At 46.1% G+C, this 21,861-nt stretch overlaps 1 protein-coding gene across 2 annotated transcripts in view; it reads right to left on the bottom strand.

Annotated features, from left to right (window-relative positions):
- LOC126547245 (tyrosine kinase receptor Cad96Ca-like) overlaps positions 1 to 21,861 on the bottom strand; it is a 68,656-nt gene that overhangs the window by 12,996 nt on the left and 33,799 nt on the right. Inside the window, exons 2-7 of one of the 2 annotated variants that reach the window (XM_050195195.3) lie at positions 16,965 to 17,447; positions 15,483 to 15,619; positions 12,840 to 12,980; positions 9,393 to 9,582; positions 5,323 to 5,433; positions 1,683 to 1,864 (exon numbers count right to left, since the gene is read on the bottom strand). In XM_050195195.3, coding sequence (XP_050051152.2) covers positions 1,683 to 1,864; positions 5,323 to 5,433; positions 9,393 to 9,582; positions 12,840 to 12,980; positions 15,483 to 15,619; positions 16,965 to 17,447 — 1,244 coding nt within the window. The remainder of the gene's footprint in view (positions 1 to 1,682; positions 1,865 to 5,322; positions 5,434 to 9,392; positions 9,583 to 12,839; positions 12,981 to 15,482; positions 15,620 to 16,964; positions 17,448 to 21,861) is intronic. The other variant, XM_050195196.3, reaches the window with a different exon arrangement.

Genomic DNA, 21,861 nt, shown 5'->3' with positions numbered 1-21,861 from the left:
ACGTGCTGGTCGGGACCTGGTAGGCAATGACAGTCTCAAAGCGGGAGCTCCGTACTATGGGCTGCATTATAATAAAATTCTTTATGTCTCTCTCTCGATGGCCAGGCGACGAGAAAATGACCGCAGTATGTGCCCGCCTGCACCATTTCACGCGTTCCACTGGTTTAGCCAATAGGCAAGCTCTGCTGCGATCATTTCCTATTGTGAATTGCAGATCATGCGATGCCTGGTTACGCCGCCGGGAGGCAATATAATTTGAGAGTGGTTTATCGACGGCAGGGGTACGTCACATATATGTATTGGATCTCGCTACCGTTACATATGTACCCGTGTGCTTCAATCGAATACTCATCGTGATGTCACTCCAGCGTCCATTATTCCTTGCCGTCCATTTCTCATTTCGCAGGCTGGTACGCTTATCCTTGTGCAGAATAACGGGGTTGTGGATTTTTCATCGTTGCTGCGCCGTTTCTACATCGTTTAGATGGTGGCCGAACGTTTACGGGGAACTGTTCGCATCGTGTTGTCTTGTACCGTATTGAATATGCACTTATTTTGACCGAGTCTCGTTGAATCATAGGCTGATGGCGCGCTCTTACATTAACTTTACCAGGAAGCCCAAGCGGGTTCATTCAGTGACGCTCCATTTAGGATACAATGGAAATTTTCGCTTTTTGCTCATTCTGTACATATCGTATCTTTATAGTGATAGCGTAACCGCCGTCGCGCTATCTCAGAGAAGGACCTTAGTTCAAGTCCTCCGTTCTATATTCGCTGTGATCGCGGCGCAGTCTTGGCAAGGCGTAAGAACGAAGAGGAGCATCTATGGGTGAGTTGTACATCCTTTTCTTTTTCTTTAGCTTTTTTTATGTGATATGGAAGCGGAGCGTAAGCGACGCGGCACTGCTGACGGTGTCCCAGCTGACGCAAGTGGCACACGCAAGATGGGCCGTCAGTGTTGCCCCCGTGGGGTCATGGTCGGGAGTGCTGGCGACACGTACGCCCGACGACTCTTTGTAGCGGATGCCGTTCGGCCGGCGCGGCTGGTCGGCCGGATATCCGATGGACACGGTTGCATGCAGTTGTCCCCGATGCGATCGCCATAAAAGCGCGGTACAGTGTGCGCCACCGCGCGTTCTCTTGGGCGTCGTTCTCGCAAACACAAGATCAGTAAGAGAAAGTGTTTGCGAAAAGCGCGACACTCGTGTTTGCCATATAGCTTTGCTTTATTTTCTTCCTGCAGGTTATGTGGAACAGCAACGGGCTCACTGAAAAGTTTAAAAAAAAAAATATGGGTAGTTTATGGGTTCAAATGCTGCTATAGGTAGAATTGATGGCGAAACGTTCATAAACTTTCTATAGAATGTAACAATGCATATTTATCACGGTTCAGCCGTCTTGCTCTCCCTAGCCCGTATTTAAAAAAAAAAAAGCTCCATACGGTAGAATTGTTGAAATAGAAAATGTCCGTCAATCGTGATGCTGGACCTATTATAAGCGGAGGTGGACGGCCAATGGCGAAAAGCACTTACGAACGAAAAGCTTCGTAAACTGGCCCCTCTCTTCGCAACCTATAAGCAACATTGAAGATGCTGGAAACAGAGTTGTATAGAAGACTCCCTATCGCGGGCTCAGCGGTGGCGTTCGCGTGCATACACCGCCGGCTCCGCTTGCGATCGTACCCCTTTCCTGTGGATGTAGTCCATGCCCTGCGCCACCTGCAGTGCAAACTGTGCCAGGTCCCGCGGCCCCAGGCAGCCGTCGTCCTCGGGCTCGTTGTAGTACGCCCCCTGGGAACGATGCTCGCGCAGGAACGACTGCAGCTTGCCACGCGAGACCAGCTCCATGATGAGCAGCGGGGGCTCTGCGTACGAGATGGGCACGTTGAAACGCCAACAGCGCCATCTTCTGCGCTAATCTGCTTATAAGCCAACTACCAGGTGCAATGGACGCAGTTAAGGCGGTACGCAGAAAGGGGCATGCCAAGCAGCGAAGAGAGCCGTATAATTGCTTTCACTACCAAAATCACTTACGAACATCCGACGTCCTTGCACCAAAGCTCTACAGTATACTGCAAGAACAGTTTCGCACGGACATGAGAAGCTGTGAACTGTTATAGTGACCTTGCGACTTTCTTTTATTTATTAAGAAATGATGCAGACTTTTCTTGGGAGGCATGAAAAAAGGCAAGAATAACAAATACGCCAGATTGTAGAAAAGAAGAGCAGTTATTTGTAATGTGCGTACTTACACTGCAGGTTCTTAAAGAGACCGGGAGCCCAAGATCTAATTATTGTAGACTCATTCTTACGCACAATTCTGTTATTACTAATGAAGAATCCGCGTTGAACTAAAGTTGCAAGTTGCTGACGCTACGTATAACCACGAAAATAAGTTCTTCAGATGGGTTGATAACGATACCATGGTGTTTGTAGCCGAACGTAGTTAAGAAATGTTTCGGTACACCATAACGGGGCATTGGCGAGCATAAGCCACCGCGATAAAAAGCTATGCGATCGCTGGGTAATGCAGCGATCGCGTATCTCAGCACATCATGGAACAAAAGTTGTTCAGCGCACATAGAACAACTGCCCTTGCGCGACAGTGTCTGGGGACATTGGCGCTTAGCTCCCTAGTATGTACAGGGTGTCCCACCTAACTTTAGCCTGAGTTTAAAAATATGCCGATGCACTCTAAGACGACGCGACCAAGCGCGTGTTGCTTACTATTGTATCGAGTGAGTCACACTATTTCTTGTATTTTGCTTAATTGTATAGTTAGTCAAGATTAATGAACCAACTTCGGAAGCGATGAAATTAGGCAAAACATTCCAGTTAGAAAGTTGTCGAGCGCTTTGCAAAACGTCCGATTAGACAGTTTCTAACTTTCTGTTTAACAGGCATTAGTGTTTTTCCGCTTACTGCAAATGCCCGCAAAATAAAAAAAAATACCACGTGACCTGTCCGCTTGCGCGCCGTGATTGCAGCGCTGCCAAACGCTCTGCGTACAAACGAACATAGCATTTAGCCGGGTGCGCTGCCGCTGCGCCTGCTTATCGCTATCATGAACCGCCGCGAGGGAAGCACATCGGTGGCGTAAATCGCACAGCCAGCGCCTGCGTCACTGCCCTGTCGCCTTCTAAGCGGCAGCACACTCTGCTAGGTGTGATGTTAGTTTGTACGAGAAACGTTTGGGAGAGCTGCAATCATGACGCGCAAGCGGGCATGTCACTTAATATTTATTTTTTTCGGGCATCTGCAATAAGCGGAAAGACACTAATACCTAATAGATAGAAAGTTAGCAACTGTTTAATCGGACGTTTTGCAAAGCGCTGTACAACTTTCTAATTGGAAGTTTTCGCCTAACTTCGTTGCTTCGGAAGTTGGATAATTATTCTGGACTAATTATGAAATTAAGCAGAATAAAAGAAATAGTGTGACTTATTCTATACAATAGTCAGCAACGTGCATTTGGTCGAGTCGCCTTAGAGTGCATCGGCATATTTTTAAACTCTGGCTAAAGTTAGCTGGAGCACCCTGTATAGTGCGACCATAGCAGGTAGCAAATGAACATAACCGCATCATCACTACATAGGGAGCCTAAAAACGTTGCGCACAATGCAGCTGTTCGAATACTTTTTTCGCACGGTGCATATCGGCACGTAAAAGAAAACAATATAAGGAAATGAAAAACGCCCGTGCTCGTGGCCAACAACTTTTCTGAACAGCAATAACAGAACGCAAAAGCCGAAAGTCATTTTGTTTTTCTTCTCATTTTTTTCCGTAGTTTAGGAAATGAACTTTATTGACAGGGTCCACAGTTTCTTATTGAACAGCTGTGATCATCAGAGGCATAACAGTTTAAGGATAGCATGCCTTTCAGTAGGCATATCATGTTGCAGCTAGTGAACAACAAAAACTGCTGAAGTCGCTGGCAAACATTCACAAAGTTTCTTTTTGCCCGCTTAAGTTTACGCGCTTCCGAGCGCAGAAAGGACGTCTTCCTCCGATGAAGACGCCATCAGCACGCAGCCATCGTTGTCTGACCGTAATAATCATTAGTTGAGGGGCCGAATTTTCCGAAGCATGCTTGCCCCGCGCAAACGAGAGAAATAATATAATAATAATATAAATAATATAATATAGTAATAGACGCAGACGAAAAGCTATATACAAGTATATTTACAAGGGAATACGCCGCACTGGGCCAAGAGGCAACAGCCCGCGCTAGCCTCTAATGGTCGTCGTCGTCATCACAGTGCTCGCCTCTTCGTCATCGCAAATACTGTTCCGTAGCACTATTAATACTCCAAGGTAATCTTCGGGAACATGCAATGCACTGTCGATGACTCGTAAATGCTTCTGCGGCGGACCGTATACGAATGTTGTTGGCGTAAGAAGACGAACCAAGATGGTAGTCTTGGTCTGTATGAGAAAGCACCTTTTTTTTTCTTTTTTTTTTCCTGATTCTGTTCTGTTCCGAGGCAAGTTGATTGTGGTAGTAACGCAGGCGGTAGGCCGCTCGGGCTAATTAAGGACGGAACTTGAAAAATGATAGGAATAGAACTACTACATTATTCCGACCCCACAAACGATATAGGATATGTGCCGCCTAAACGTGCAGGGTCGACCATACTTCAGGTTGCCTTTTATTTATTTCTCACAAACATTTCTCCCACATTCTCTCTCTCCCTCTCTCTCTCTCTAGCTCTTCAGGGTTAACGCCTCGTTAGCACTAAATCCAACAATAACCTCGACATTTCTTATTCAGCTTCTCATAAAAGAAGTGGCCGACGTGACGCTGAGGGCACCTATCTCCTTAACCCTGTAATGCTCAACGTATCAATCTATACGCTAAGTTCGGCAACCCAAAATACTGATTCGTGCACGGGAAACTTAACGCATAGTCGATAGCAGCGTTTTTGATTCACTGGAGAGAGATCTCAGTTTTGGATGATTAAAAAACTAATAACTGTTGATTAATTGCTATAATAATTAAGCTTCGACTCAAATAACACCTCGTGAATTGTTTTTTTCCCTCTAATATTCTCACAATGGCCGGAAATAAAGGTGAACATGTTCTAATTTTCCTTCATGAGGAACTGTGTTCGGGCAGTTCAGGGTTAACGATGAAAGGTTAGCCTGCAGCACTGCATTCCAAATTTTGGCTGCTATGAGCGCTTAGTAATCTCTACTGAGGCGCTTCTCCTAAAAGTGTGAGTAACACTGTAGAAGAATTTTAAAAAAAATGAATGAGCGCCCGGTCCACCCGAGTGTGCCCTATAGGGCAGTCCCAGCGAGGCAGCCGGTTCCGTTTTCTCACCGTCCAAGGTGCAGCATCCCAGGAAGCGCACGACATGCGGGTGCTTGCCCAGTTTCCGCATGAGCCCCATCTCGCGCACCAGGTCTCTCTTCTCCTCGTTGGTCGCGTACTCTGCGGGAGAGCGCGCGCGCGTGAGGGGCGACAGCAACGGAAGCTGCAGGCGCCGCTTTCGCGAAGCAGTCCGCACGCTACGGCGTGGCTCTGTAAGAACACTCGCGGGTCACTGGCGACTGCGAGCGTAGAATTAGCGAACGAAATCCCGGCGTAGGACAAGCAGTTCCTCCGAAGGGGAATATTGTTCTTGAACTCAGTTGCAAAGTTTTGTACACAGAAGGCTGGTAGAGCTGCGTACGTGCTGCCCTCCGCATCTCTCCCTGAAAATACGGGATCCAGCTTGCTCCTTTCTTCCTCTACCAGCTCAATGTAAAAGCCTGCTTGTAGAATGTCGAGTAATGTTTGTCTGTCTTTGTGCAAGGCTTAAAGCCTCCCTTCAGTGGAGTAAGGGGGAGGGGGCTCCTACGGCGGCAAATAGTACAGCAGCAGCGCGCACACACACACACACACACACACACACACACACACACACACACACACACACACACACACACACACACACACACACACACACACACACACACACACACACACACACACACACACACACACACACACACATGTATATATATATATATATATATATATATATATATATATATATATATATATATATATACACAATCATATCATAAGAAGCCAACAAACACTTACACCAATGACAACATAGGGGGAATTTATTTGTGCTTAATAAATGAAATAAAGAAACGATAACTTAATGGAAATGAAAGTGGATGGGGAAACGGCGCCGCGGTAGTTCAATTGGTAAAGCATCGCACGCGAAATACGAAGGTTGTGGGATCGTTCCCCACTTGCGGCAAGTTGTTTTTGCATCCACTTTCATTTCCATTAAGTTATCGTTTCTTTATTTCATTTATTAAGCACAAATAAATTCCCCCTATGTTGTTATTGGTGTAAGTGTTTGTTGGCTTCTTATGATATGATTAATAAAAATCTGGCCCAGGACACAATACAAAAACATGACTCTCAGGTAAGCGTCCCGCGTCCAGACGTCGGCCGAACCTTATGTGACATACACTCAGGACATTATCGCACTTTGCCGCAAGGTTGACGAGCGGATGTCAGAAGAAGACAAAGTGAACCACGTACTGAAGGGAGTAGCAAACGACGCTTTTAATCTTCTACTGTATAAGAATTTTGCCACCATCGCCGACGTCAGTAATGAATGTCGACGCTTCGAAGAAGCAAAAAGTCGTCGCATCGCACACCAGTTCACGCGTCTTCCAAATAAGGCTGCTATACGTCGTTGTACGAGGACCTACACTCTACGCATCAGCCACCAACGTCCTAGAGACTCGTTAGTATCGTTCGCCGCGAGATCGAAGCAGCGACATTCTAAAGATTGTCGACCGAGAATTTCCCTCATGTTGTCTGTAGTGCGCGAAGAGTTGGCGAACCTTGGAATTCAGTCTGTCTGTTTGTCAACCGATCGGAGACCTACGCCTTTCTTACGATCCCTTCTTCGCGCCGCCAGTACCCCTCTCGGCCTTTTCGCAACCAAGCGGAATGGCGAAACTCCGATAATCGGCCGATTGCTTCAACTGCGGACTCGTTGGCCACATTTCCCGTCACTGCCGCAATACCTGGACGTCATCCCAATATCAGCCTGCGCTCCCACCTTACCGTCGCTCACCAGGTACTCGTCTACCACCGGAAGATTCTATAGAGCCATTCAACTCTACTCAGGCGTCCTCACCTAGATGGCAGAATCGTTCACCCTCACCACGACGACCGCAGTCTCGCTCATACACTATTTGCCGTTCTCCGTCCCCCATGTACTTGCACTCTACGGGGAAACTGACGGGTGCAGCTCCGAGGGGTGACGCTGCTAGAACGACCCGAACTGCAATTGCTTACTGACCTTACCAACGGATAGGAATTTACTCGATGTCCACGTCGATGGTGTCCCTGTCACTGCTTTGCTTGACACAGGCGCTCGCATCTCTGTGATGAGCGACCAGCTTCGCAGACGGCTCACTAAAGTCATAACACCTGCGGCGTCCTCTGCTGTGCGAGTCACTGAGGGAAGAACACTGGCCACAACAGGAATGTGCGCGCTCGCGTTGGTGTCGCTGGCCGCCAAACATTTGTCTACTGTTCTTCAAGAGTGCCCCCATGACGTTATTCTAGGCCTTGATTTCCTATCCGTTCCATCCGCACTTATCGACTGCAATGATGGACTTATTCAACTCGATTTCCCTAACCCTGGCCCTCCCCTGGAAGTTCCCAGCAGACTGTGCTCCGCCGAGCACATTCCACTCGCCCCACAATCCACGATCTACGTCCTCCTTTCTCCAGCTCCACCTGTGCCTGACAGTGACTATGTTGTTTCTCCTGTCGCGGACGTTCTCTTTGCCCATCACGGTGCTCTTCCGCACACCGTCGTCACTATTACCGACAACTCTACCAGCCTTTATCTCGTCAACTTCGGAATTTGCGACCACGTCTTACCGCAAGGTACGCTGTGCTCCTCCCAAGACTTCCAATTATCCTTGACTGCCGATATTACGTCGTCTCCCGTTGACCCTGTATCCTCTTTGCCGGCTGTCCTTCCTTAGGTCACAAACACGATTGCTCCCGAACTTCCGCTTCACCATGCCGATCAACTATGCCACCTGCTTGCCTCGTTCAGCGACATTTATGACCTGAATGGTTACCCTATAGGCCAACTCTCTCGCTACACACCGTACGTCCGTCCGTCCGCACGCACACACACACACACACACACACACACACACACACACACACACACACACACACACACACACACACACACACACACACACACACACACACACACACGCGCACACACACACACACACACACACACACACACACACACGCACACACACACACGCACACACACACACGCACACACACACACACGCACACACACACGCACACACACACACACATACATACATACATACATACATATATATATATATATATATATATATATATATATATATATATATATATATATATACAGTCTACCATCGTGACATAAAAGTAATCTACGAAACTATATCTGGGTGTTCTATAAGTATAAGAGGACTGCGAACAACATGCCGTTAATCGAATTTTATGTCTTATAAGGACTACGTTTGTATAATTGAACAGAGCAGATTATGCTAATCGTGGTAGCTTGGTATAGCGATGGCGCTGAGTCGATCGCTGGCGAGTGTTCGATATCGGCGGCGGGGGCCGCATTTCGATGGGGCTGAAATGCAAAGAAGCTGGTGTACTTAGATTCAGGTCATGTTAAGGAACTGCGCGCGCGGTCAAAATCAATCCGCAGTACCTATACTGCGATGTGCCTCGTAATGACATCGTGGTTACCAAAATTCATTTTTCAACTCCAGAATTCATTTGCTCAGTGTGCTAATAACTTGGTCGAGTAGCGAGTCCAGTATAATTAGAACGTTATCTAACCGTTTGTTAAGAGGGCAATGAATGGCGCATTCTGTGATGGCTTTTTCATGCGCAGCCAGTGGCGGTGCCATTGCCCGCTGTGGGCACCAAGCAGCACTGTTATTTCACGAAAGTTTATTTATTTATTTATTTATTTATTTATTTATTTATTTTCGCGTGGCGGCGATAGCCACATGCAGGTGACGGCGAAACACAACCTGCATGTCGGGCGGGCGGGGACTGTGTAGCCACTTCTGTGAACTCGAATTCAGGTCTGCAACTGAAGAAACTGTCCTCACGTACCACACTTCCGCGCTCCGTCGCGAATACGCAGCTAGAGAGTTAGACGAAGGCTAGTCGGTTTACATGATTATGAAGCATGTCCGCGGCAACGTTTTTTTGTCGGCAAGTTAATCTCTCAGGCCTTTACATCTAGAGGAAAGGGAACTGGGTAGTGGCTATAGGAGCGCCCCGACCAAACACCAGGCCGGGGCCGCAGTTAGTACAGAAACTTCGCACACCTTTGAGAGTCTTGACGGCGACTGGCGTGGACCTCTTGAAGCCGCCGAGCCCGTACGCCGTGGCCTTCCAGACGCGGCCGAAGTTGCCCTCGCCCAACACCCGCTCCAGCCGCACGTCGTTTCGCGGCACTTCGTCTGGACTCGAGGCCACCGGAGCGCTGGCACGAGGATTCGGCGGCGCCGAACTCTGCTGGGTAGCGTGGGTTGAAGCGAGAGCGCTTCGGTTTACTCCTTCGGCGATGGTGGTGCTAGTTCACGTTCAACGCGCTGTATTTCGTTATTCATACACAGTCACTTAAAAATTACTGCATTGCATCTCTTGAAAAGTCATACTCAGTTCGTCTTTGGCATTTAGGCGCCCCTCACGAAGCCCCGTAGCAAACTATGGTTATACACAAGAAGGTGCAAAGCGTCGGGCAGGGAGCGTGCGACCGCAAGAGTTTTTATAAAGGGTTTAGTAGTACCCGAGATAGAAATAAAACTTACGCCAGATAGCCGGGCTAGTTCAAACTTTGACATTTGAGGCATTTCCAGCGCTTTAGGGGAAACAAAAAAATTTAGAAAATGACAACCTCCCTGTCATGTTCTGGGTTTTTTTTGTTTTTTTATTAATATTATTCTTATCTTAATGGTGGTATATGCCTCGTTTTCGCCTAACACTCAGGCGAAAACCGGCCCATTTGTAAAATGTCGCAGTTTCGCCCGAAAGGCGATCATGCGATAGAAAATTAGTAGACAGTTATACGAAGTGAAAATATAGTAGGTTTATCGGCCGCATAAACTTGGAAACATTCGCTTATTAACTGAATTAACAAGCATAGTGTTAGCGCGCACACGCAGACATGAACACATCACACTCGATGACCGCGGACACTCGCTGTCAAAACGCTGGCGTGAGTGAGCAAGCACGGCAGCAATTGCTCACTCACTTGCTCAAATACTTTGTAGACACGGTCGTTACCGCGTGGTGCTTATATGTTTACGATGCCCGACCTTGGTGAAGTGTCATTTAAAGAAATTATAAGAAGAGCGCCTTATTGCCTCCGCGAATCGAATATCGCTTTTCTGTCTAATTCATTTGGAATTTAACAGTTTGCATACTTCCGAATTATATTTGTAGAGAACTGGTCTATTCTTCAACGTTTTTTGTCGCTTACTTGCGCTCGTCATTGTACCCCTCTACTAGACGCCTTTATCATCGCCAGCATTCAGCCTGAGGCGTCGGCAACGCACTCCGCGTCGCTTATAGTATGCAGTTACCCAATATCCTGTCCAGTCCCAGAATCGAGAGCCCCCACGTTCGATTTCAGCTATTAGGCATTTATTTGTTTGTTTAGTTATTCATAGCCACGCTTACGGTTGTCAGCGGTAACGTTGTCGGTCGGATGCACACGAATATTACGGAATTACGGAGGCTGGCTTCCCCCCACCATGTATCAAGGTGTGGTGAAGCCCGCTTTGGCAAGCGATTTTTAAGGGCCTACGCACACTTCGACAATGCTTGCGACTTGTCGCAGTGCCACACAAAGAATATTTATCATCAGTATAAGGTCGCGACGATGTCATCAATATAAGCTCTTTTCTTATATTTGCACATTATTCACTAGGAACTGGCTACGAAACTGCGATTTATGCAGCCTTCAACTAGTGCCCCTGTATAAAGCATATAGAGGGACGTGAACGCAGGTGCTACACGTCATGAACGTCGTTAGTGTCTTACGGAGTACACTGACGTCGCTGTTGCAAAAAAAAAAAAGAGAAAGAAAGAAAGAAAAAGGCAAAGAAGAAATGACTCGCCATCCCCGCCCTGCGAAAGTGGATGTCCAGCGAAGTTGCTGAAAACCACCGATAGAACAGCTGAAGGGGGTATGCAATGCCCTATTGCTTGTAATGGTATTTTAGAGTAATGGTAGTAATGGGTGTAATGATAACTTTGATAGCACACCACCGCTGGTCGTATTGCCGTTTCTTTTTCCCTTTACCCGCCGCGGTTGCTTAGTGGCTATGGCGTTGGGCTGTTAAGCAAGAGGTCACGGGATCGAATCCTGGCCACGGCGGCCGTATTTCTATGGGGGGCGAAATGCGAAAATAGCCGTGTACTTAGATTTGGGTGCCCTTGAAAGAACCACAGGTGGCCAAAATTAATCCGGAGTCCTCCACTACGGCGTGCCTCATAATCAGATCGTGGTTTTGGCACATAAAACTCCATAATATAATTTGTTCTCCCTTTGTCACTCCTCGTATTCACGCTGCTCCTCGGGCGCTCTAACTATGCGTTGCCTACCCATAGCGGTGCTACAACAACAATGAAATCAGTTGCTATGCTGCGGCCATGGCGGCCGCATTTCGACGGGGGCGAAATGCGAAAGCACCCGTGTACTTACATTTAGGTGCACGTTAAAGATCCCCAGGTTGTCGAAATTTCCGGAGTCCTCCACTACGGCGTGCCTCATAATGAGAAAGTGGTTTTGGCACGTAAAACCCCATAATTTTTTAGTTGCTATGCTGGTTTTTTTTTATATACGAAAGGCTAGTGACGTCACTCCCCACGTCGCAAGCTGCCGTCGCCGCGGCAGCTTGCGCAACAGTAATCTTTACCGAGAGACGTATGCGGGGAGCGCTACGTGCTGCGCATTGTTATCAGGAGCGCCTTATCATAATTACGTGGTTCGAATGCTTGTTTTGTGCTTGTTATTTATTGAAATGAATGATGTTCTGTATGTTGTACGCGCGATTCTAAAGAATGTATGCACTTTTCGCTTCACTTCGCTGAGTGCTTGAAGCCTGCTTCAACACCGCCGCGGGTCGGTCCAGTATTTCACTACCTCCGGGGTCGGTCCACATTTTTGCCCACGGACGTCGACGAGAAAAATGTCGACCAACGAGGGGCTGACAGTTTCGCTGTAAAACGCTGACGTAACCTGCTTGACTGTTCCTCTCCCATTACCCGGAGAAACGTAAAATTTGCGTACTGCGCGAAACGATCGCCTCCCCCCCTCCTCTCGTTCACGTACATATGCAAATAAACTATATACCGCCACCTTATTTTCTAGTTGTGAGGAGTTGAAAATTACCTTATTTGCGACCTCAGACCTCCATTGATGCGGTGCGTCCTAGTCTCCCAATTCTTCCGGCATTACGACAGATGTAGCGTTGTGCGTATACGATGAGCAATCAACAGATATATGAAATGCTTTCTCAAACTAAAACTGACGTGCCGCGAGTACATTCAAACATTCACCAGAGTAAAAACGGACTCCATACTTCGTTGATAGGTTTCAGAGATATCACTATCAGTGTTCGTTGGTTGCCTAAGCCACTGAGAGAATGCCTGTTGCTATAGTGAGGCGTCGTGCGGGGTACTATGTCCCATGAATGTGGAAGTAGCACCTAATGTGAACGCATACAATATGAGCTTTTCGCTCTTTGCAACTGTGGCACACTGACCGTAGGCATTAACTCGCTGATGGTCTTCGCATACATCTTGTTGTAAGCGTCCTGGATGTAGCTGTACTTGGTCGGAGGATCTTGCGCCACCGTCTCCTTGTCTTCATCGTCTGCTGGTGGCGCGTCCGGACTTTGTTTGTTCTGAAATAAATAAATAAATAAATAAATAAATAAATAAATAAATAAATAAATAAATAAATAAATAAATAGGTGCTGCGCTTCGACCCGCGAATTGCCTTTCATGTCGACTGAAAAAGAAAATAATGCTTAAAAATGTTGGTTTCCTAACGCACCACAAACGAGATGACGTGTATACTGCTCATCGGTGCATTCCAAAAAATGGACGCAAGAACAATGTATCTGATTAGTCCTAAATATGAGCTAAACTTGGATTGTAATGGAGAATTCGACGCTCCCGTTTACTGCCACGGCGAACAGTGCATAGATGGTAATGTATACGTTTTTTTCCCCTTCCTTTGTATGAGAACCACAACAGGATGGCAACTGGAGGCCCGTCACTATGAAGATAGTTTGGAAATTGCGCACCCACGCTCAAAACAATATCCGTTTAAATTCACCAAATTCAGGAAAAGCCAGCAACGACGACTGCGCAAGAAGTGCTCTTAATTTTTCTATATGTTTGTGGGGCTTCTGTTGTTAGAGACACTAGCAAAGGTAGCACGAACGTGTGTGGTGCATGCTCTAGTTCGTTCGCATGATTGAACTGCTCTCCCGACGCACGAGCCTTCTACCTTTTCAAACCACTGCTCTCTGCGGTGCGTGAACATTACGCAACCAGGGGAGTACTCTGTAAGAGTCCACCTAGTGGACTGTCCACTTCAGCCGCTGCTGATTGGCAGGGGCCGCTCGTCTCCTCCTCGCTCGCACAGCTCCATCCAATCAGCACATCAGCAGCGGCCGAAATGGACAGTCCACTAGGTGGCCTTCTACAGAATACCCTTCCAGGTAGACAGTGTGTGCGAGGAAGCTGTGACACGAACTTGTAACCACGGCTTCAGGCACTCAACGTGGAAGTTAGACGGCTAGATAGATTTAACACCGGATAGAAGAAGAGACAGGGATGTAAACGAGAAAAAAGTACCTGCTTAGCTACTCTGTACTGGGAGACAGGGGTGAACGGTAGGAAAGGTTAGTGGTGAATAAACGAGGATGCGAAAGAAAGAACACTTGCATTGGGTGACGGTGCTGACTGAGACTACCGTACCCACTATGTATTAAAGTAGGTGGTGCTCTTCTGTTTTTCATCTTTCAGTAGCTATTTCACCGGTACAGTAGCTTTGCATAATCATTGTCTATATGCTGAGTAAGATGAAAAGCTAGATAAGCCCTTGAAATTAATATTATTATATATTTTGAAAATTTATGAATATATATATATATATATATATATATATATATATATGTTATTGTCCTCGTAATAAATGTTATTTATGAATAATTATATTGCAATATTAACTGTTCTAAAACTAAAGCTGTTCTTTCCCGGGCCACATTTACATCATCCCAATTTTTTAATTCCCTAAGTTTCAATAATGTCAGACTAGAAGTTTCGTCGTCTGCAAAGGCACTGGGTGTTGTGTTTCAAGAGTACATGTTCTGGCAGTACAACACAGGCTGCATAAGAAATAAACTTAGCAATATCGTAGGTATCTTGCGAAAATCTCAGTGCATACTGCCAGAGCCGCAAAAAGTGTTTCATAACGCTCTCTTCTCTTCTGATCGGCGTTAATGTCATCTAGTCTGGGCTACTGGTACCAAGGAATCGTTGCACAACTTAATCATATTTGCCAACTTATTTGCCAAATTTAACGTCTTAAATGTTACAACCCTATACGAATATCATCTTTTGACAGCATTTAGGTCCGTGTTAATTCATAAAGGCCGCAACATTCGCACTTTAGCAAATTTAACACTTAATCCCTCCTCACACTTGACAATTAAGACATATCAACCATTGCTAAATCTCCCGGCCAAGAACTAATTAGGGACTGCGACTATTACAGTATTGTTTCGCGAGCACGTTAAGTTTGAACAAACAGATGAAAGTTTACACACGTTATCGGAAAATGCTATATTAACTATCATATCATGAATGTTTCTGCACCTTGAAACGTGAAAATTGTGTGAATTGTATGCAGTTAGAGCACACCATTGCTTTGAATTGTTCTGTGTGATCCACTCCTGCCTCTATAAGAAGGGGGTGACGGGGCTAGTCAAGCTGCTAAAATGCAGCTTTTTTCCTGCTATCTTTACTATTTAGGTACATTATTGTTGTGCACTGATGTGCCAATATGGTGAAAATAAAGCAATCTAAAAAATAATTTATTGCATAGGAGGTAAATTTACAGGTATCTGCCGTGTATAACCACGTTCAACTTGGTTGCTCTGACGGTGTACTGTAAACGAACGAGATACTAGAGAAATCGCAAGGTATCTTTCAGCAACTTCATTTAGAAGTCCCGACTTGCCTACTTGAAAGCATCGCAAGTTTACGAGGGCCATGAGTGTGTTCTTTCGCATGTCTTGCGCCTGTGTAACTTTGCGTTTGCGTGGCACTGATGTAAATGTATGTTACCATTGCAAGCGTGCTGCGGTGGGTGGCACATGCTCGTGAATACCGACCTCCTTGTTTTTGGTGATCATCTTTCGGACGCACCAGATGACCGCTCCAGCAGCGGGCACCACACCCACGATGGCCACGATGTAGACGTTGGTGCCGCCGCTCGTGGGGTTGTCGAAGTCGTACTCCGGCCGCCGGCCTGCGCGCGAGGTTATTTTGCGCATAAGAATGCCTCCTTGCGGAACCCTATGCCTTACACACAATCAACTAAATCGTTGTTCCTGCGTAACAAATAAATACAGACGAGAGAACTGTCATGATCCGGCTGTCTCAAACCGAAAGTGAGATGACAACAAAGTAAAAAAGAAACAAAAAAAATGTACGCAACAAAAATCGCGTCAATTTTACAAGACCCGTGAATTCGAGACTTTCTGACACTTCGCAACGTATGGTATATTAAAGTGCGCTTTGAAACTTCGTCGTAAGATGCAGGAATTTTCAGTGACTTTTGAAAGAGCACGCTTTTAGATGCGTCGCGTCCTACAAAAACCTTTTTTTTTTCTTTACTTTTGGACACAAGACTTCACCAGACGCTGCCTACTTCCTCGAAGTTCCCGCGTGCATACTTTTCGTGCATGTACGTATGTGCTTTTTTTTTTTTTGCTTGGACTTGCTTCCCGTGCTTTTACAGCGAAGCTGTTAGCCTCTAGTCGATCGAGATTTTGCGTGTCCGCCAGCAAAAAAAAAAAAAAAAAAAAAAAAAATTGAGCCGAAAAAAAGTGCATATCTCCTTTAAAATTGGGCGTACAACATACAGCTCAGTATTCATTTCAATAAAGAAGAGCACCAAACAAGCGTCGAAACCGCATGATGGATGATAAGGCGCCTGTGAACAATGCGAGGAACGTTCCTTCTCCCCGCGTGTGTTTCCCGTTAAAGATTACGGTTGCATAAACTGCTCCGGTGGGAAAGGGGCAACAGCAGCATACGAGTCAGTGAGTCACGTTACCAAACTTCATGTATAAAAGAGAGACCAGCCTAGCAACTCGTTCAGTTCATTGCAAGACCGCAATGGGTAGGCCACGCAAAGTTAAGACTCCCGAAGAGTAGCGTGAATACGACGAGCGTCGAAGAGTGCAAAATCATAATGCTCAGCAACAATGTTGTGCTAAGACTAAGCAGAACCATAAAACATTTCATATCCCCATAGACGGCATTTGAGTGGTTTTCTAACAGCTTCCCTGGCCATCCACTTTCGCAGGGTCGGGATGGCGAGCCAATTTCTTTTTCTACACTAAATATCGGGCAACTGCCCAGAAACACGTGCCTCCTATACTCTCCAGATTTCATTAAATAGTCTTACAGCTGCGCTAGCTTGTTTTCCTTGGTGGCAATTTCTTGATAAATCACGTTGTATTTCGGGTGCCTTAATTTATTGTAGCGACGAAGAAGCAAAGAGATCGTCGGTTTCACATACGGTGACGCAGCGTCTCCTATACAAAGTGACAGCAAAGTGTCTGCAAGGCAGTTTGCGCGATACTCACTCCTGTCAGGCTCGGGTCCGCGCGCCACCAAGGTGCCCGAGTTCTCCTTGGGGAAGCTCGGTTGTTGGTCCTTGGCATCGGCAACGCCCACTTCCGGCCGTATCGTCACCGACTCCATCGCCCTGAGCGCCTCCATTCTGGACTCCTCCGAGGAAGTTGGGCCCGCTGAGGTCGGTGTCGAGTCGTCGTCGAGAATAGAGGCGTCATCCTCGCCAACGTCTGGCTGCCGAGAGGGCGCTGCAGATTCCGCTGCCGCGTTCTTCGACCCACCGCTCCGACGCTCGCTTACGGGGACATCACCGTGGTCGCTGGAATTAGTCGCACTAGCCAGCCCGATCTCGGCGCCCGCGTCCGGTAACCGCCCGGTCTTGCCTCTCGTGTCGGCGACTTGGCTTGGCACCGAGTTGGCCCCGTCGGCGCTCTCTGGCGCTTGCAGCGCTTGGAAGGTGCCGAGGGGCGGAGGCACCGAGGTGGCCGCGACAACTGGAAAGGCAAACAGCGCGGCACTTAGCGACAACCATGCTGGTTTGGGGCGCAGGTAGTAAGGTAATGACACAATGAGACAGAGGCGCCTTGGCAGCTGTATGGAACGCAAGTTGCGCTTTACCCACTGCCGTATCCACGTACCTACAGCGCGTAATCACGCGCGAAGCCCAAGAACAGACGTGAACAGTCATTTAGAATTTCCTCTCAACCGGAATCACTACACATTGCGTGAAACATCACTTTGGTTTTCGCTTGCTTTCACACATAAAGTGGTACCCCAGCCTTGATCGCAACTAAAAGCACTTGAGGGCACCTCAGACATTTGTCAGGGGAAAAGCACCGTCGGCCACTGCCATGTAGAAGTGCTCCAAAGTGTTCCATGGTGGCAAGAAGAAGATATACTTACAAAATAAGGTCCCGTTCACTTTCCTGTCGAGCTTACACAAACGTGTCGGCATGGAGCGATGCGGACAGTGCAACACCAATGGAAACAGGTTGTACTATCGATGTGGCATTTTCCCGAGAGAAACGCGTAGTGGCCGCCGTCAAAGGGCGTGTTGCCAATATTTGTTGTACAGAACGCCTTTTTGGACCGCTACGTAGCAGGTCCAAGCGATTATTAAGGCACCTACTATTTTGGGGAACACGAACACGCCAGCGTTGCAATTAAGTCGGAGCGGTAAAAGAGTCCCTGCACGCCTGCTTTGGCCAAACATGGCAGTAACCGAAAATATTTTACGCGACAGCTGAATTACCGCACGTTTTTTTTTTAATTTCTTATCGTTCCTTTGCTTCTCGTTTGTGGAGGACAAGAACACTGAACGTGATTGTGACCTGTAAGGAACCATGAGCTTGCCCAAGCCTTCTGTTATCAAGTAACTATAGTGTGTGCAACCAGGAGACTTGACATTGGCAATCTCGTTTAGTTCTGCAGAATCGAGACTGCTTATTACGTTGGAACGCAATACGAGCAGAACAGCGTGCCTTGGATTTCAAGCTGCTTGTCCTTGGCACTGCCCTTTGCGATTCCTGGCTGAAGCATATCGTGATTTACGCTGAGCGTTGCAGAAGCATTTTCCTTATAACGGAAAAGAAGAACGTGTGAGTGATGGAACAATTAGAAACTTCCTCTGCGTCTGGAAGAGTACAGGTATGATTCAGGAACAGGTAAGGTCAAATGATTCACAATAAAGTGCGCAGAAATATACAGGGTGATACAGCAGAAGCCTGCAAGCTGTTAGAACCTAGGCCACAGACCGAAACGGCCGAGAATGCTGCTGCAAGAAGTGTGGCAAACGTTTTAGACTGAGACGAAAAATAAACTACTTTTTCAGAGTAGAAATAATGTCGCTCTGACAGCAGAGTCAATCGCTTGTACTTGAGACGAAATTGTATAAACGACAAGACTAACCAGCGTAACTTAAGGGAACGGCCGCGAGAGCTGGCCCGAACTTCGTGTTCGCAGGAGCTGTTAACAGGCGGTCTCGGCACTGATGACATAGGTGTTTCAAGGTCAATAATTTTACATCAACTGGCGATGTAAAATTTCAAGTATGCCCCGTATTCCGGGTCTTGACTCCTTAGTCTCCGTCATCAAGGATTTTCTTGTACTGGAGGACACAGGATTAACTTTGACATGTGACATCATGAAATTCAAGTACATAGGATTTTTACATTCTTTTCCTATCGGAATATTGTGACCCGGCGACCAACTGTCGACATGAATTATATTATTTATTTATTTATTTATTTATTTATTTATTTATTTATTTATTTATTTATTTATTTATTTATTTCCCATACTGCCAGTCTCATTTCGATATAATAGCAGGCGGGCGTATGATTGTTTTACTTAAAAAACAAAGTATTTATTGAAGGTTCAATGTAGAATGTACGCATGTATAAATATAACCGTATCCATATTTACACACTGAATGTGCAAATGTAAAATACCGAGTATCACCATATTGAGTACACTTGAGGCTAGGATTACCTCAACACAAAGAAACGATCACTGCGTACACAATACGATCATACATACACGTGTCAAAGAAGGCATTGGCAATGTTTAAATACATTTTAGTAAAAATGTTAATGTTGCAAACGACTGCATAACAAAAGAATAAATTTACCTATAATAAACTTAGGTGCAAATCTGAATGAATATGAATGAACACTATAATCAGATCATTATTACATATTCCACTAATGTAATAAGGTGAGGCTGCAATACTGCATTAGTTATTGATGCATTCAGATCGTCTCACTCGCGAACAATACAAGGAAAGTAAGAAAATTGTAAGTTATTTTTACGGTGCTACGGGCAGAACGACCGACAAGGACGATGACCATCATTGGGACGAAGAAGACGACTCAATGCTGCTATAGGCTAGACTGTCCGGCATACTAGCGGCGCCAGTGCTAGCTTGTAAATAGCAAATACATTTTAATTTGTCTCGTATCGATATCCCATATCAATATAATTGTTGAAACAAAAAAAAAGGAAAAAGAAAAGCTCGTATGGTCAATACGGGTGTCTGTGGCGAGCTATGCGGTATCGAAGGATAAACGCATTGCTGAAGCATCTATTTTGACTCCCTTGCACAGCATTTTGTGTAGGAATTTCCGGCGAGCTCAGTTTACTCGAAGCACCCAAACTACAAGCCCTGACTGTGTTAAGATATCAGTAGGTTTTATTCTACGCTTCAGTCTCCTTATCAGAATGTAATGACATATGCAGTGCGAAACTATAAACTTGAACTGAAGCCAGAGATCGTCGATGTGAATGCAACGTTCGTTGGTCATTTCGTAAAAGCACTGATGTCCTAAATGGGTGCAGTGACGCCAAGAATGTAAGAATAATTTGCTTCTCCGAGATTTCCGACAGTAAACTCAGTCGTACTTTGGCTGTTGCGGTGTACCCGAGTTCACCCAGTGCACCCAACATACCCGAGTTGGTATCTAGGCACGTTTTTATCTGAGGTGTGTTATATGATATCCGAGTGTATCGTAGATCCAGCGGGAAGTTGTCCATAATAAGTATTAAGTCGAGGATGCATTCTGCTGTTCCTTGCGTGCGCGTATAGGGTAAGATTCTATTCGATGAAAATCGAGGCGTAATGTCAAATCAATGAGCGCACTTTAAAGGTACGAAGTGTGATGCACGGTGTTGCAGTCCCAATCAAGTAAATTAAGGTCGCCCACGAGAATAATTCGGCTGTTATGAGCACCCTTCATTCACAACCGGCGAACGTCTTAGCCACCGACACTCCACCCCGAAGAACCATAGCTGCAGACGATTTAACGACCTCGTCGAAAGCTGGGGGAAGCAGCAAATAGTCTACCACTCCAGTTACTTTTACCCATGATCAGCGACGACCACATTTGTGTCATTGTCAAGTGTATAGCGTATCAAAGACTGAGCACCCCTAGTGGTGCTGTCTAAGCTTTTCGACTATACAAGAATATCCTGAGAGAGCTGTAGTCACGGCTTCAATGAACTACGATTGCATGCATCAAGAAACGTGTCAATGGCCTTAAGTGCGAAATAATTTTCGAGCCTAATACTCTCAGTTCCAGAGAAGCATATTATAAAAGAAAGACAACAGCAGATGGATAAAGGAAATAAGGCAACGAGGCGCTCCCCAAGAAGATGTAGTTGTAAACCATCTGAATTAATAAATAGTCGCAGCTGTTCGCCATTGCAATTACTCTCTTATTTTTGTTCCCTTAATACGGCACAGAAGCCTGTAAGTAAACCTAGTTTGCATGCAGGATTGATTATTAAATAATCAATCCTGCATGCAAACTAGGTTCGAATTATACGTTTGAGGGCACTAATGTCGCAGCGCGCGAGCACCTCTTGTCACGAAGTAAATTTTCAGATCTCGCGCGATTTCTTTGGAGCCCCCAACAGTTAAAACACCGGCAGCTATTTACACGGAACGAAATCATTTGGACATTTTTTTAATAGACTCTACAACTTCTCCATTAAAGATTTCGTGTGTAAACCAGTACTTTAAAAGATGGTTAATTACGCTTTGTCAATTATTGACTCAACCTCATAATAAATATATTTTTGGTTGCTCAAGAAAATAGCGAACAATACTAAGCTGATTGCATTTGTGTAGTGCACACCTGCGTTGTTTATAGCCCGGCATGAGTTAGCTGAAGCACTGTGCATATGCGCAAGCGCTGTTCCGGAAAAGTCGGTCTACGCGAATTCATTTAAATCATGTGCGACTTTCTGAGCGACGTGTAATCGCGGCTTCAACGTAGACGTGACGCATGGTCATGGACACAAGATGTGAAAAGGGACAAGTGCTCAAAAAACTGGATGAGTAGTTGTGTTATTCGTTTTACTCCGAAAAGGATATATTACTAGAGGAAAGATCATGAGCGGTGAACAGCT

This window comes from Dermacentor andersoni, chromosome 1, assembly GCF_023375885.2.
Source record: "Dermacentor andersoni chromosome 1, qqDerAnde1_hic_scaffold, whole genome shotgun sequence".
NCBI lineage: Eukaryota > Metazoa > Arthropoda > Arachnida > Ixodida > Ixodidae > Dermacentor > Dermacentor andersoni.
Note: the sequence above shows the minus strand (reverse complement) of the source record. Positions and strands in the feature narration are given on the sequence as shown.